The sequence below is a fragment of the Typopeltis vanoorti genome, chromosome 18, assembly GCF_054136105.1.
Source record: "Typopeltis vanoorti isolate ZY-2024b chromosome 18, IOZ_Tvanoo_1.0, whole genome shotgun sequence".
Classification (NCBI taxonomy): Eukaryota; Metazoa; Arthropoda; class Arachnida; order Uropygi; family Thelyphonidae; genus Typopeltis; species Typopeltis vanoorti.
The window spans coordinates 280,856-298,500 of record NC_143566.1 but is presented as its reverse complement, the minus strand read 5'-3'; the positions used below and the strand labels follow the sequence as shown (position 1 = coordinate 298,500).

At 37.8% G+C, this 17,645-nt stretch overlaps 1 protein-coding gene across 1 annotated transcript in view; it reads right to left on the bottom strand.

Annotated features, from left to right (window-relative positions):
- Positions 1-17,645, bottom strand: part of LOC150096455 (uncharacterized) — a 154,182-nt gene that overhangs the window by 122,240 nt on the left and 14,297 nt on the right. Inside the window, exon 2 of the mRNA XM_090408615.1 lies at positions 2,618-2,812. Within this exon, the coding sequence (XP_090264741.1) occupies positions 2,618-2,812 (195 nt within the window). The remainder of the gene's footprint in view (positions 1-2,617; positions 2,813-17,645) is intronic.

Sequence of the window (17,645 nt, the reverse complement as noted above, 5' to 3'; positions counted from 1 at the left end):
GTTCTTCTTAGATCCTTTCCTGTATCGTTAATGCACAAATTAAACAGTAGCAGTCCTAGAACTGAACCCAGCAGCACAGCACTAGTCACAGTCCTTCTTTTGGGCTCTATTCCTGAATAAACTACTCGCTGATATTTCTCCATCAACCATTCTCCTATCCATTCCCATGTGCTGCAGTTTACTGATTAGAATTCCATGTGGTATCCTGTCAAAGGCCTTTGAAAACTCCAGCAGTATAGTATCATTGTGAATCCATTATCTTTATCCAACTCAGCTGTTATTGTATTATAAAACATGAGCAAGTTACTAAGGCATGACCTACCTTTCACAAAACCATTCTGTCCTGAATTACAGTATCCCATTTCCATCTACCCATTCCTGTATTTTGCTCATGACCAACTTCTCCAATAATTTCACAACTCTTGATATGCTGATAAGTCAGTAATTTGCAGCCTCCTTTATGCAATAAAACTATTTTCTCCTCAGGACTAACCCAGAACTGAGACTTAGATTAAACAATATGGTCAAGGGCACTGACAATTCCCTCACTGCTTCACATAAAGATCGAGCTGCTATACCATCCAATTCCACAGCTGTATTCACATTAAGATTCTGTAATATGCTATGCACCTCCATTTCATTTACCTCTGTTCCCCTATAAGCCTTTGGCTCTCGTGTTCCTGCAATATCACCACTTAGATGATATACTCTTGCAAAGCGTTCATTTAGTAATTCTATTTCGACTGATTCAGTTACCTTCCTATCTTTTATACTTTTTAATATCCAATTTTTTCTGCAGTATCTGACAAATAGCATTATCTATTTTATTCCACAATTTACCTTTCTGAGCCTCCATAGCAGTATAGATGAAGCCCTTTGGTCGGAAAGACCTGGAGTCGATTCCCATCCATGATGGGAGTAACCTTTATCTGGTCTCTTTCGACTAAAGGTGAGTTAGCCAGTCTCATATGGAGGTAGAGGGTTTTTCTGCCCCAGAAAAACCTCAGAACAGGCTGAGGAATGAAAAACCCAACTGGCCCTGTGAACACATAGATCTATAGACATAGGACACTCCTGGAATAAGGACTGATCGACCAATTCCGTGCGGATTTTCAGTTTCAAATGCCTGCATGGTGAAGTGTAGATCCATGCATGAGTGTAAATCAGGAAGGACGGATTTACCTTTCTAGAAGAACTTTGAATAAATTCCTCACTACTAATGCCAAACATTTTATGACCAGCCACTAAGCATTACTAATTTCTTTTCTTCCAAGCATGGCATTTTAAAAAATTGACTTCTAAAAACTGTCATACTTTCTACCTTATAATTTCATGTATATATATATATCCCTTTCTACCCAATACCTCCATATGCCTGCTCATCTTTCAACTAAGGACTACACAATCAGTCTCCTGTGATGGAGACAAAATTGACATTTCCTTTACAATCACATTGTCCAATGTTATTATTATTATGCAATAACTCCAGGGAGTCTAAAGACTTATCGAGGGAGGTCTCCTCCTCTGCAACTCCGTCTCCACCACTCAATCCACCTACTACAACGAACCAAAACTACACCAATGCCATCTACCATCCACCACCACCATCACTAGTATTTTCAAAGACAATCACAAACATCCATACCAACAGCGGGATTCGAACCAGCAGCCTCTTGACTGGAAAGTGGATACACCAACCACTAGGCCAACTAGGCCAGGTGGTTTTAGCATATCCAGTTATCAAATTCAGAGTTCTTGAACCCCTTGTTTCCTCAACTACCCACAGCCTGAGATATTTCTCTCTCTTAAATTCCAGAAATCCAGTCTTTACAACAATTAGCTGTTTCTTCCTTACCATTTATACTGCCAGAATTAAAGTCTTTCATAAAGGTTATCCTTCTTTAAGCAAATTTACTTACATGTTATTCTACACCAGGTCTATAGCACAGTCCATACCATAATATACCTTAATAATGACATAACAGACCTTCAACATCATTTCACTTCTAGGTCTCTACCCATATGGGACTTGCATTGCATATTTCCTCCCTGTTTATCTTTCACATCTTTCTTGAACATCATGCTCCAATTTCTTTTCCTGTTATTATTCCAATCTTAGTCAGCCATGTTTAACTAATAATTTTTTGATTAACTAAGATCATATATTCATTTTCCATATATCTTAATACTTCTAATATTTATATATCAAAATATTCTGTCATTCCGAAGTGCTTGCTTTGTGTAGCCAGAATCACTGCTGCCCTCAGTTCAAACCAAACCCTACATACTTTCCAAAATTCCCCAACACACATATAATTGAAACCATCCCTGAAATCTACCCCACCAACAACTTTTCTTTCCCTGGTTTATATCTATCCTACTGAATAATAGTAGCCTCCCAAAAACACATTTCTACACTCATTAAAATGCAACCCATCCTCTGTATACAAGTCACTTCTCCCATCAAATGCATCTCAAACACTCAAAAAAGTGTCCCACTCCAGTGCCCCTTTTCTCTTCTACTAAACTATTCCTACCGTTTCTCTCAATTTCATGCCACACAATTTGTGTTGTCTTTAATTTCTCTAATAACTAAGAAATCTTAATGCCTTAATACCTTTCCAAGAGTTTCAGTACGATGAGATATATCCTTTTGGCAAGATGGTGACAGGCATGGCAACCTCTGTTCATTACAAGTTTCAACTTTTAACATACCATCTATCCCATGCTGATGTTGATTTAACTGTTCTTCCACACTGCATACTTTGTTTTCTATGCAGTCTATCTGAGTCAAACTTTTGCTACGATGGGACTAAAAAAGAAAAAAGCATGTTATTCAATAATAAAAACATGTTAAAACTTACTAGTTGCAACTGCATAATAATATAAAGCATTCTGTTTTTTTTTTAATGAAACACTTAAAAATAAGGATATACATAAATTATACAAAACCCTTGCTCTTTTCATGGGGGGGTTTGAATTGGTTTTGAACCAAAATGAAATGTCCCTCATGGAATGATTCAAAAGACCCCCCCCAACCACAATCACTGGAATTAATAATCTCAGACAGAAGTTCTTTCATTATTGTGATTTTTTTTTTCTTTCATCTATTCAGATTGAAACAATTTACTTGTTCCTTTTAAGATATATTTCCAAATAGGATCAAAACTTTTCTCTCTATAAAATAATGCACATTTTGAAAAAACAAAAAAAAACAAACGTGTTTTTCAGAATGAGCATTATTTCAATCTGGATAAATCAAAAAATAATTCACAACATAGAAAGAATTTCTATCTGGTGGGATTATTAATTCATGTGATTAGAAAAAAAAAAAGACTCTCTGAATCATTCCAGGAGGGACATTTTATTTTGGTTCAAGAACAAATTAACCCCCCCCCCATAATAAGGGTAAGGGGTTCACTTTTTTTTTTTTTTTACTATTATATTTGATAAATTAATCTTTAATAGTCAATGAATTATTATTATTACGGGAAGCTCAAGGATTCCTTAGACTTATCGAGGGAGGCCCAACATCATGTCAAGAACAACTATTCAACATTCACACAGTATCTATCATACTTCTCCTCTAACTCATTTACAGTCATGGCACCCCCCACAACAGATTCTGGCAGCTTATTCCACTCTCCAAGTGGTAAATGAGTGGAATAAGTCCCTAGTCCACTCTCCAAGGACTAGGGGCCATCCAAGTTTCCATGGATGGCCCCTAGTCCTCCCACTACCAGTCCTATTCTCAAAAATATCTTCTGAATTAATCTTATAGAAACCGTTCAGTAATTTGAATGTCTCAATGATATCACAATTTTTCCACCTATCAACCAATTTCTGCAGCCTACAAATCTTCAACCTGTTCTCATACGGTTCATTCCATAGTCCTGCTATTATCTTGGTCACTCGTCTCTGGATCCTCTCCACCTCCTCCCCCATCGAGAAGAAACCCTAGTGCCCATATCTAGGCACAGTAGTCTAGATGAGGTCTTATCAAGGCATCTATACAGAGGAACAATAACCTGTTTGTCTCTGCTCGTTAAAGTGTTTTTCAGCAACCCAGTGATTTGATGAGCAGATTTTGCCACTTTTGCAATGTGTCCCCTAAACTTCAACTCCCTATCCACCAACACTCCCAAATCCCTGGCCTCATCAATCTCCTGGAGTACAGTTCCACCAATGTGATATACTGCTGCTAATCTTTTCACCCCAAAATGCAAAACCTAACATTTTTCCACATTAAATTGACATCCAATCTCCTTAGCCCAGTTCTCCAAACTATCCAAATCATCCAGCAAAATTTTGACATACTGAGCATTCACTATTGCTCTACCTAACTTTGCATCATCAGCAAACAAGTGAACACTTCCTCTCAGATCCTTACCTATATCATTGATGAACAAATTGAAAAGCAGTGGTCCAAGAACAGAGCCCTGTGGCACACCACTAGTCACAAGCCATCTTTTAGACTCCACTCCTGAATAAACCACTCTCTGGTATCTCTCTATCAACCACCCTCCTATTCATGTCACCAACCCTATATCCATCCCCTGCTCCAGTTTACTGATTAGGGTTCCATGTGGTATCCTGTCAAAGGCCTTGGCAAGGTCCAGTAGAATCACTGTAAACCCATTACCCTTATCCAGTTCAGCTGTCACTCTGTTATAAAACGTGAGCAAGTTACTGAGGCATGATCTACCCTTCACAAAACCATGTTGTCCCCCATACAATATCCCATTTTCATCTATCCAATCCTGTATTCTTTTGTTGACTAATTTCTCTAGGACCTTGAAAATGATTCCTGATATGCTAATCGGTCGGTAATTTACAACAGCAGTCTTGGAACCACCTTTATGCAGTGGAACTATTTTCCCCTCTTTCCACCCCCTCGGGACTAACCCAGACCTGAGACTCAAATTAAACAAAATGGTCAAGGGTACTGACAATTCTTTAGCCGCTTCTCATACGACACGAGCTGGTATACCATCCAATTCCATAGATGTATTGACATTGAGGTTTTGCAATAGACTACTCACCTCCACTTCATTCACCACAATTCCCGTATAATCTACTGGTTCATTCGTTTCTGCAATGTCACTACCTGGATGATATATTCTTGAGTTACTGAGTGCTCACTCAGTAACTCAACTATATCAACTGATTCAGTTCCCTCCCTACCATCGGCATTCTTTAAAATCATTTTGCCATATACATTTTTCCTTTTACTTGCAATATATCGAAAAAACTGTTTAGGATTCTCTTTAGCCTGCATGGCCAATGTTCTTTCGTAATCCTTTTTTGCTTTTCTTACCACACTCGTTACCCTTGTGGCCTGTGCTTTATACCTTTCATGTGCCTGCCGGTCACCTTTCTCCTTAAATTCCCTCCATAGTTGTTTATTTTTTGCAGCTCAAGCTTAATGGTGTTATTCATCCATTTAACCTCTACTTGATTTATTATTCGGACTCTAGGTATACAGTTAGCCACTGCTTCATGCAAACACTTCTTAACTGCCTCCCATGCACTATCAACTTCTAGTTATTGCAGTTGTACATGCCATGGCACTGAACCAATCAAACTCCTGTGATATTAGTGGGGTTATGCTACAAGAAACTGATGAGGCTACGGATCTTGGCATAATGGTGGATAGGAATTTAAATTTCAAAGGTCACATAGCAAAAGTTGCATATACATCTCAGTGGATATAATATAATAAATTTAGTTTAATCCTTTATCCAAGTGTAGGCAACACAAAGTTTGCACCTGAAAATATCTTCAGGACTGAGGTAAGGTGGTGCAACACCAGGAAACTCCAAGCAAAGGTGGACCAAGCGCTCATCACTCCTTGTCTCAGTATATTCCATAATGCAAAACACATCTCCTTGCAGACATGTATACTGCTATGCATTAAGGGTAGAGCCACTACCCAGACCGGTTTCGACCTTTATTAAGGTCTCGTCAGTGGGAGGTAGACCCAAACGTGGAGATACTAAGGCAGAAGCAATAGGAGAGGTGATATTTACCTATACAAGTTGCCAACAGGTGTACCACCTTATTACTGAATTACTCTGGATTTAGAGAAAGGTGTTGGAAGTTTATTTTGCACTTGGTTAGACTATAATATAATAAATTTAGTTTAATCCTTTATCCAAGTGTAGGCAACACAAGCGCAAACTTTGTGTTGCCTACACTTGGATAAAGGATTAAACTAAATTTATTATATTATAGTTTAACCAAGTGCAAAATAAACTTCCAACATCTCAGTGGATAATTGTGATGTTAAAGCGAACCTTGACATTTATGGATAGGAGGGCTTGATAGGATCACAACTGGGTTATTGTGCACAGATTTGGTCTCCTGGATTCCACGTGAATAAAGAAGCTGTGGAATGGTTGCAAAGAAGAGTTACACAGATTATATCTGGATTATGGGATTTAGATTATGAGGATTACAGACTGGTTAACAGGAGAAAGAGGGGGGTGATATGATAGAGGCCTATAAACTTTTGAATGGGTATTATAGGATAGTGTCTCATGAAATTTTTCGTTATATTGAAGGTGGAGAGAGAGCAGCGAGGACATCCATGGAAGTTAAGTTTGTTCATAGTCAATAAAGGGGTAAGAGCTAATTTTTCTTTCACAGAGCGGTGAGTAAGTGGAATAGTTTGCCTTTAGGGGTAGTGAGTGCATCTAGTATGAATGAATTTAAGGGAAGGTATAATAGCTGGTTTTGGTGATTTATAGCCTCCCTTGATGAGTCCTTGACTCCTTAGTGGTCTTAGGTAATAATAATAATAAAAATAATAATTAGTGAGATTTGGCTAAAAGCAGATGATGTAGTTACAGGGATTGAATGTTGAAGGGTTTAATATTTTCAGGAAAGATAGAGAAGATAAGATGGGTGAGGAGCACTGCTAATGACAGCAGATGAATTGCAGTCAAAAAGAATAGGAGACAGGTGGGACAGTGGCCGTTCATTTGAAATAGTCTGGTGTGAGATTAAGACCATTAAAACAAAATATACAGTCGGTTATTGCGATAGGCCAGGAAGTTCCACAGATGATCTGGAAGCCATGCATTGCTAAATTAGTACAATGAGTACAGGTGGAGTGATTATTATGGGAGACTTGAACTATGGAGATATAGACTGGAAGGAACAAATATTACATGGCAGGAAAGAAATAGAATTTATACACCTGCTAAGAGATTATTACTTAAGGCAGCATGTGATGGAGGGGAGTAGGAGATTTTTGGACGTGGTCATAGGATCAGAAGAGCTATCCATAACCAAGGTGACCTCATTGCCTCCAGTTGGTGAAAGTGACCATGCCATCTCGATTTGGCAGATTATAAAACATGAGGAATATTTTATCAAGAAAAGGTATGTTGAATTACAAGCAGGCGATTATGACATGCTTAGGAAGAAGCTTAAATCTCTTCCACGGCAAAAAAACACTGCAAAGTAAGGATGTTAGTAGTGCATGGGATATAGTTAAGGGTCATCTAGATGAATCAGTATTAAATTATATACCTTGGGTAAGGAGGGTTAATCAGGTAGGAATCAGATGGATGAGTAATATCATTAAGCATGAGCTGCAGAAGAAGAAAATTCAGTGGAGGGTATATAAAGAGAAAGGTGACCAGCAAACTCATGAACAGTACAAGGTCCAGGCAAGAAAGTCAACAATCATTGCAAAGAAGGTAAAATCAGATTATGAGGAGAATCTAGCCAAGCAAGCCAAAGGAAATCCCAAAGAGTTCTTTCATTATGCAGCAAGTAAGAGGAAGAATAACTATCGAATATTAACCTTAATGTGTAATGATGGTCGCAAAGAGACAGAAGGAATTTGCCTCTCTGAGTTGCCACTTTGCAAGGGTATATCATCCTAGTGAGGTTACTGCTTTAACTTATGTGACAGACACTAATGTGGGAACCAGTGACTTACATTCAGGGTGTGCGGTGCTCATCCACAGAATAGCACTATCACCAACATTATTCCCACTAAAGACTTTCCTAATTGTTTCTAGACTTTGCTGAATTCCTAAAAGTAAACACATTAATAGCACAAGTGTGCATTCAAAATACATACACCTTTGAGCCCTTAGAAAAGATGTATAGATGACAAATTCTGAGCATTCTAGTAGTTTTAAACCGCTCAGACGGTGAGGCAGGGCGAACTCTGAGACATTAGCACCTAGTGGCTGTGATTGGTTATTGCATCAACCAATCTAACTGAACATTGCCATTTGTCGTGAGTTGCTGTTTTTGTTTTCTGAGTTTCATCTGTTTTGTGTGCATGAAGTGCGAACAGACGTGGTAGGCAAGTTTTTATATATAATATACACAAGTTTTTAATATATAATTTTTTGATAAATTTATAAATTTTTTTGTCCATATTTAAAATGGGAAACAGAATTGTAGTCGAAGGAGGTAAGCCTCATTCTCCTCTTTCAAATTTTACACCTTTGATTAATTCAATTATACCAACCAAATCTAGCATTCTTCTTCATTGCTGTATTCTAATATACAGTACCTTAAAACAAACACTGTTATTATTATTATTCAGGCCTCCATGGAGTCAAAAGACTCATCATGGGAGGTCCTTCCTAAGAAACACAAAGTCTATCAAGACTCGTCGAGGGGAGGTACCCCCCCCCAAGAAACACAAAGTCTATCATACCACTCCTTGACCGTTCTCGCTCTCACCACTCCATCAGGCAATGCATTCCATGGTTCAGCCACCCTCCATGCAAAGAAACCACTCCTCACCCTCTAGCTCACAGTTTCCTTTCATAACTTCCAGAGACAGCCTCTTGTCATCACTCCTTCCCGCTGTTCAACCAAGCGAAAAAACTCCCCAGTGTCAACCCTGTAACCACCTCTCAACAGTTTAAAAGTCTCAATCATATCACCTCTCCTCCTTCTATCCACCAAACTCTGCAGTCCACATTCCCTCAGCCGATCCTCATAACTATCACTGTATAGTCCTGAAACCATCTTTGTTATCAGATTTTGTACCCTTTCCGGTTAATTTATCCCCTTCAAATCCTGGGAACCAAATCTGAGAATAATAGTCCAAGTGTGGTCTGATCAGGGTCTTATATAATGGAATAATAACTGTTTTTATCTCTGCAGGTCAGTGTCCTTCTCATTATTGCAGAAATCCTCTGTGTTACCTTCACCACCTTTGCAATATGTCCCCTAAATTTCAGGTTTCTATCAATCATCAATCCCAGATCTCTTGTATCCCCTACTGTTCTCTCACACTCTGCTCAAGATTTGGTTACAATTACAGGTAACCCTCGTATAACGCAGATGTTACGTTTCACAGAAATGCCGCATTATATAAATCACGTTATGCGAGATTCAGATCAAACAGAAAAAGTAGGGTATGTTCCAAAATCATTTTTTTTAATTATATAAACAAGAATGACATATGCAACAAAAAATATTTTTATTTAGTTCAGCTAATTCATATGAGTTAAGAAAACATAAACTATGAAACAAAATACATAGTACAAACTTATAAAAATACAAATTGTACGTAAACTACATTGCCCATGATGCATAAATGTTTTAGGCAAAATAAAAGTGCATATTTTAATCGTCATCACTGCCTTCAAAACGAACATTTTGTAGATGTTCTTTATTTACGAGTGGCCGGACATCGTCATCACTTGAAATCTCTTGGAGATCATTTATATAATTCTCCTTGCATACTTCGGCTGGTTTAGTTATCAAGAAGTCAATAATAAGACCTTGCTTACTACCATGCTGCAATTTTTTTTATTAAGTTCATAATATGGAGCAAAACAAATATCCAATTGTCTCGTGAATTTTCCGGAGTGTTCCATTGAGGGATTATTATCCGTAAAATAACTTCCTAACTTTCTTGCCAAGTCCAATCCTTCTGCTGATGTCTTTAAACTGAATTCTTTAACAGATTCATCACAATCAGAATCTTCAGCAGAACTTTCCCTGGCCGTTTGGTTTGATGTCATCTATGAATTGTACTAGTTCCTCCTCATTTAAATCTGTTTCCCCATCAATTAATTCACTAATTTCATTTTCAACCATATCGCAAAAGTCCTCTATGTGGCCATTACTATTAAAATAAAATTTTTACATAAAAAAGCATTACATATTGTATGTAACTCACCAGAAAAGAAAATGCTCAGCTTGAGATTAACACACTTATGTTGTTTAATGCACTTTCCTGGCAGAAAACGAAGACAATTATCAACAATAAACACTTTATACGATAAACAATTTACGTACATGCGTGCTAAAGGGTATTTTCACTAATATAAATTGGCTACTTATAACTACATGTGCGATATGGACAGACACAAATTTAACGAAGATAAAATTTGATTTTTAATTTGCGGGGTGAAAAATAAATGAAAGGATACAGAGCTACTACAATTTGTAGACCGCGTTATATAAGTACCGCACTGTACGAGGGTTACCTGTAATTGATAAATTAAAGTATTCAAAACTTATTTTTCACGGTATTAACAACACCACAAACACTTTTATCAACAAAGATGTTTTATTAACGCTTATATTTCGCTGATTTTCAACTCAGCATCATCAGAGCACAACACACTTGTAAACGCGACAGTGAGTGAGTGAAACAATATAATTGCAAAAGATAAAAGATCTAAAGTCCTATTTTTGGCGCCCTCTAACAGGGGAAAAAAAAAAAAAAGCAGCAGTTATCCAGGAGTTTTTCTTAGGATAACCGTCTCCCAAATTTTTGGCAAATTAATGCAACCATATTTGTTAAGGTTGGGAGAATTCTTCAGAGGCATTGTGACTCAAAAAATAATCTTTCAGATCTATAACGACTCCTAAATAGCACATTCGTTTTCCTCCATCTAATCCTGTATAAAGGAGTGTCCAAAGCATGGTCTGCCAGTCCCGACTTGCCATAGTAATAGTAGCGAATGTATCTTTCATGTTCTTCCAGGCAGATGTTCACTGATCTTCCTGTTTGTCCATAATAGGCCAAGTCACAGTCACAAGGAACTTCATACACTCCTGAGTGTGCTAAAGGGTGAAGTTTATCCTTAGGCGAGCGGATCAGAGTTGCCAGCTTGACATGTGGTTTGAAAGTGGTGCGAAGGCCATGTTTCAACAATACTTTGGCTATCTTTTCCGATGTACCTCTGATATAGGGAATAGAAATAGTCATGTTGTATTCTTGTGTATTAGGGGAGGGCAGAGTAATGGGCCTATGTAGTATTTTATCTATTTTGTAGGGATTGTAGCCGTTGGCTAAGAACGTATGGCGCAGGTATCGGAGTTCAGTGGTCAGAGCTGTATCGTTAGAACAAATGGCTCTGTGTGTAAGTGTTTTTAAAATGCCGTACTGTTGGACTGGATGATGATGTGATTGTTTATGTAGGTATCTTCCTGTGTGTGTAGGCTTTCTGTAAATAGAAAAAGATAATGATCCATCTGAAAGGTGGGTGACTAACGTGTCAAGAAAAGGTAAACAGTTATTTGATTCTTTTTCTACTGTAAAATGGATTTTGGGGTGTTGGCTGTTTAGGTAGGTGACAAAAGCATCCAAAGTGTCTTGTCCATGGGGCCAGATGGCAAACACATCATCTACATAATGTAACCACACTTGTGGCTTGTATGTAGCTGTGGTAAGTACTTTGTTTTCAAAGTGTTCCATGTAAAAATTTGCTAATGGGGGAGAGGGGGGGACCCATAGCAGTACCATTAATCTGTTTGTAGAATTCCCCCCCCCCATGTAAAGTAACCTGCATTCATGGTAAATTGAAATAATTAAAAAATATCTGGGGGAAATTTAGACTTGATTAAATCAAGAGTGTCTATAAGTGGTACATTGGTAAATAAGGAGGTGGCATCGAAAATAACCATTATGTCTGAATCTTTTAGGATTAGATTTTTAACCAGTGTTTTGAAATGGATTGAATTTTTTACAAAAGTAGAGGAGTTGCCAGTAAAGGGGGGGGGGACAAGCGACTTGGTTAAATGCTGGGCCAGTTTATATGTGGGACTATCTATGCTATCAACTATGGGGCGTAGGGGAATATTAGTTTTGTGGAATTTTGGTAATCCACAAAACTAATTTTATTTTCCTGATGATTTCTTTGGGCCATGATGTCGCTTTTTTCAGTAATTTTCAGACTTTTTTCTTTTGAGACATCGTAGGGTCTCGATGTATAATTTGATATGTGGAAATGTCACATATGAGATATTGCATTTTTCTGTTATACTTTTCTTTATTTATGATAACTGTTGCATTTCCTTTATCGGCTTTTGTAATAATAATATTTTTATTATTATATAACTTTTTTTAGAGCAGTTATTTGCTTACGTGGCATATTGCTTTTCGGAGGCTTAGCCTTGTTTATAATACTTGCTATATCTAGTCGCACGTTATTGGCCATTGCTGGTGGAAGATCGTGGATACCCCGTTCTACTTTCATCATAATTTCTAGTTTAGGACTTTAGATCTTTTGTCTTTTGCAATTATATTGTTTCACTCACTCACTGTCGCGTTTACAAGTGTGTTGTGCTCTGATGATGCTGAGTTGAAAATCAGCGAAATATAAGCGTTAATAAAACATCTTTGTTGATAAAAGTGTTTGTGGTGTTGTTAATACCGTGAAAAATAAGTCATGAATAACCATCAACACATAAGCTTATCTGTTAGATTAAAGTATTCAAAGTTATCCTACAGTTAATTGCATTAGACCAATTAAGATGAGCACTGATGTGCTATACACTCTTAAAACTTTCATACATTGATAAAAATGCAATCATATGGTCAAACTGATGTGAATTTTGTAGTAAGGATTGCATAAGCCACGACAGCACACCCAACCAAAATGGGCATGCAATGCCACTTGTGGGAACAGAGATGGATGAATTGGAGGTTCTTAGGATATTGCAGAATCTCAATGTAAATACAGCTGTGTGATTAAATGGGATATTAGCTGGGGTTTTACGAGAATGTGTAAGGGAACTGGAAATGCCTTTGACTAGGCTCTTTAATTTAAGTCTCAGTTCTTATAGATTTCCAAGGGATATACATAAATACAATACATAAAAAAAAAATAAGGGAAGTTCTAAGACTTCAGTAGCAAATTATAAGACAATCAATATCTCAGACATGGAGGTAAAAGTACTATAAAAATTGATAAAAAAGAGAATTTAAGAATGGATAGATAAAAATATGATACTGTATGAGAGTCAACATGTCTTTGTGAAGGCTCAGTCATGCCTTAGTAATTTACTAACTTTTTTATATTAGAGTAACAGCTGAGTTCGATAAAGGAAATGGGTACACAATCATTTTGCTGGATGTTGCAAAGACATTTGACAGAATATCACATGGAACTCTTATGGAAATTAGAACAACTGGGGATGGATAATGCACTGGTTAAGTGGATAGAAGGGTGGCTACTACACAGATATCAAAGTATAGTATATGGAGGGGCAGGATTGAGGCAAAAAGAGGTGATTAGTGGTGTGCTGCAAGGTTCAGTGCTGGGGCCATTGCTGTTTCATTTGTACATAAATGATATAGGAAATAACCTGAAAGGAAATATTCAGTTGTTTGCTGATGATGCAAAATTAGGTAGAGTTATAGTTAATCAAGGCAATGTTTAGAGCTTGCAGGATGATTTAAATAGGCTGCCAGCATGGACAAAATATAATGGATGTCAATTTAATGTGGAGAAATGTAAAGTTATGCATTTTGGGATAAATAGATTACAGGCTGTGTATCACATTGATGGCACTGTACTCCAGGAAATAGATGAAGCTAGAGATTTAGGGGTGGTAGTAGTGAGAGAGTTAATGTTTAGAGGACATATTGCTAAGGTTGCTAAAGTAGTCCATAAGATTACTTGGCTATTGATGAACATATTAACAAGTAGAGATAAGGTAGTTGTTATTCCTCTTTATAAGGCCTTGATATGCCCACATTTGGATTACTGTGCTCAAGTCTGGTCTCCTGGGTTTCTTGGGGATGTTGAAGCATTGGAGAAGATTCAGAGCCAAGTGACCAAATGGTGAGTCTGTGGAATGTTTCCTATGAAGATAGGTTGAGGATGTGTGGATTGCAGAAGCTGGTTGACAGGAGAAAAAGTGGGGACATGATATAAGCATTTAAGTTACTTACAGGGTTTTATAGGACTGATGTAGGAGAAATGTTTCAGCACTTGGCTAGAGGGAAGAAGACAAAGGGTAAGTTGAATAAAGGTGTGGTTATTAGGAGTGTGAGGAGTAGGTTTTTTGCTTGGAGAGTTGTGAATGATTGGAATGGGTTGCCAGTCAGTTGTGAGTGCTTTGTCTGTTAATGGGTTCAAGGAGAAGTATGATAGATTGTGTGGATAATTCGGGCTCAATGGATGTGTTTTTACAATAATAAGAATGTGTTTTGTGAAGAGAGAAACAGTAAAAAGGGAAGGGCAGTGCTATTGATGATGGAGAAAGAGTAATGTCCATACAAGGTAGAAATGCAAGAGGGAAATAGGGGCAATGGTTTTGAGGGAGCAGAGTATGAAATAGAGATGAACAGAATGAAATACTTAGTTGGATGTTGCTATAGACCTGGTAATGTGGATGGTAGTTACCATGAAATGTATAGGGGGGGGGGGTGGTAGACATGAAATGTATAATCAAATTAGCAAGCAAATAAGAAAAGGGTGATCATTATGGGAGATTTTAATTATGGCAATATAGATTGGGATGATGAGATAGCAACTGGAAATGAAGAAAATTAGTTTCTCAAGTTTTTGACGGACAACTACCTCATGCAGTAAGTAACAGAGGGCACATGAAGACTGTATGTCTTGGATTTGATCATCTCATCAGAGAATGTTATAAATGAGGTGTCAAATATCACTCTCCAGTTGGTGAGAGTGACCAGGAGGTGATTACCTGAGTGCTTGACAGCAGTGTGTAGCACTCTTTGAGGAAAAGGTATATGCGGAACTACCACTGCCCCTTGAACAACGCAGGGGTTAGGAGCGCCAATCTCTCCACTTGCAGTCAAAAATCCACATATAACTTTTGACTCTCAAAAAACTTAACTACTAATAGCCTACTGTTTACCAGAAGCCTTACTGATATCATAAACATTTGATGAACACATATTCTGTATGTTATATGCATTATATACTGTATTCTTAGAATAAAAGAAGCTAGAGAAAAGAAAAGGTTATTAAGAAAAATCATAAGGAAGATAAAATACATTTACAGTACTCTACTGCATTCATCTATACTGTAAGTTTACTTCGTCTGTCTGTCAGTATATACATCAATATTGACTTATACACTATCTGTTCAAAAGTATTTGGATGCCCCTCTGTAATTCATAAACTGACGTCTAGATGTCACTATGACCTCACTTACCAGTAAATGGAGGCATGGAGCTGTGTTGTTCAGTGATAAGAGGTACCAGCAGAATGTGCATCAAGGGAGTTCGCTGACTTTGAACATGAACTAGTTATTGATTGCCGCATCAATAAGAAATCTGTCAGACACATTTCAACCCTCCTCAAGTTGCCCAAGTCAACAGCTGGTGAAGTGGAAACGTGAAGGCACAACCACAACAAAACCATGGTCGGGTTGGCCGAATTTCATGACAGACAGGGACCGCCGAGCGTTGAAGAAGGTGGTTCGTGGAAATCGCCAGAAATCCAATGAAACAATCACCCAAGAGTTCCGCAGTGCTACAAACTGTTCAGCGAGAACTATGACTGTGCATTGAGAGTTAAGAGGAATAGGGTTCCATGGTCGAGCAGCTGCTCATAAACCAAACATTTCTCTTGTGAATGCTAAGTGCTGCCTGCAGTGGTGTAAAGAGCGATGCCACTGGACAGTGGACAACTAGAAATGGGTGATTTGGAGTCATGAATCACACTTTACCATGTGGCAGTCTGATGGGAGTCTGGGTGTGGCAAATGCGTGGAGAACAATTACTGCAAGTGTGTGTGTGGTGCCAACAGTGAAATTTAGAGGTGGTAGTGTTACGGTTTTGGGGTGTTTTACATGGAATGAATTGGCCCTCCCATAACACCACATGGAAATCTAAATGCAGAACTGGTACAAGGACATTTTGACCAAATGCGTACTGTTTATGGTAGAAGATCAATTCGGTGATGACTACTGTTTGTATTAGCATGACAATGCTACCTGCCATAAATCAAGGTCTGTGTGAGGAATGGTTTGTGGACAATAACATTCCAGGAATGGACTGGCTGGTCTAGAGCCCTGACCTGAATCCCATAGAACACCTTTGGATTGAATCAGAATGCCGACATTGCTCCAGACCCCAACGACCCACATCACGAACTGCTCTGACTACAGCTCTTCAGGAAGAATGGGCTGCAATTCCTCCACAGATGTTCCAACACCTGGTAGTAAGTCTTCCTGGCAGAGTTACAGCTGTCATAGAAGCAAAGGGTGGACCCACACCGTATTAATGTCCACTACTGGAAAGCGTGTCACAGAGAAAGTCTGACTACAGTTTCTAGTAGGTGTCTGGATACTTTTGATCTGATAGTGTATGATACAAAACATTGCAGAAGTCATACATATAACACTAGACATCAAAATGAGGAGATAATATGAAAAAAAAAATTCATATTTATATATAGGCATAATGATATCAATGCATGAGCATCGATAATGAAGCAGCAGCAATACGATAGCTTTATGATAGCCTAGCCTATACACTAATGAACAAGTTGTTAAAAAAAACTTTATTTTATGCTAATTAAATTTAACTAATTAATAAGTTAATTTTATGCAGATATGATTTAATACTGCATCTTTACATTTGTTTACATTTCTCTCAACAGTGAATGGCACCATATACAGACTAAGTGTTTGTGCATGTACGTTTTGATCAATTTTAACTTTTTATATGGTAGTAAATAAGCCTTCATAGCTCAGTCAGTATAGAGAAAAGCCCTTTGGTCGGAAAAATTTGAGTTGAATTCCCGTCAGCGATAAGGAACCTTTATTAAAAAAAAAAAAAAAAGAGAGTGTCTATATTCTTAGGTTCTTAAGATATTGCAGAATCTCAACATAAATATGGCAGTGGAATTGGATATCAGCTCACATTTTATGAGAATGTGCAGGGAAGCTGGCAACACCTCTGATTAAGCTCTTTAATTTAAGACTCGGCTCTGGTAGAGTTCCAAGGGAGTGGAAAGAGAGCAAAAGAATTCCCTTGAATAGGGAGGTTTTAAGACTGCAGTAGCAAATTATAGACCAATTAGTATCTCAGGTGTGGTTGTAAAAGTACTAAAAAATTGGTCAAAATGAGAATTCAAGAACGGGTACATAAGAACATGATATGCTATGAGGGGTAACATGGCGTTGTGAAGAATCAATCATACCTTAGTAATTTACTAATTTTTTATAATAGAGTGAGAGCCAAGTTGGATGAAGGAAATAGCTACACAATGATACTGCTGATTTTTACAAAGGCATTTGACTGAATGCCACATGGAAATCTGTTGTGCAAATCAGAACAACGGGGATGGATATGACACTGGTTATGAGGATAAGGGTGGCTGATCGACAGATATAAAAAGTGATATATGAAGTAGCAAAATCCAGGAGTAAGGAGGTGACTAGTA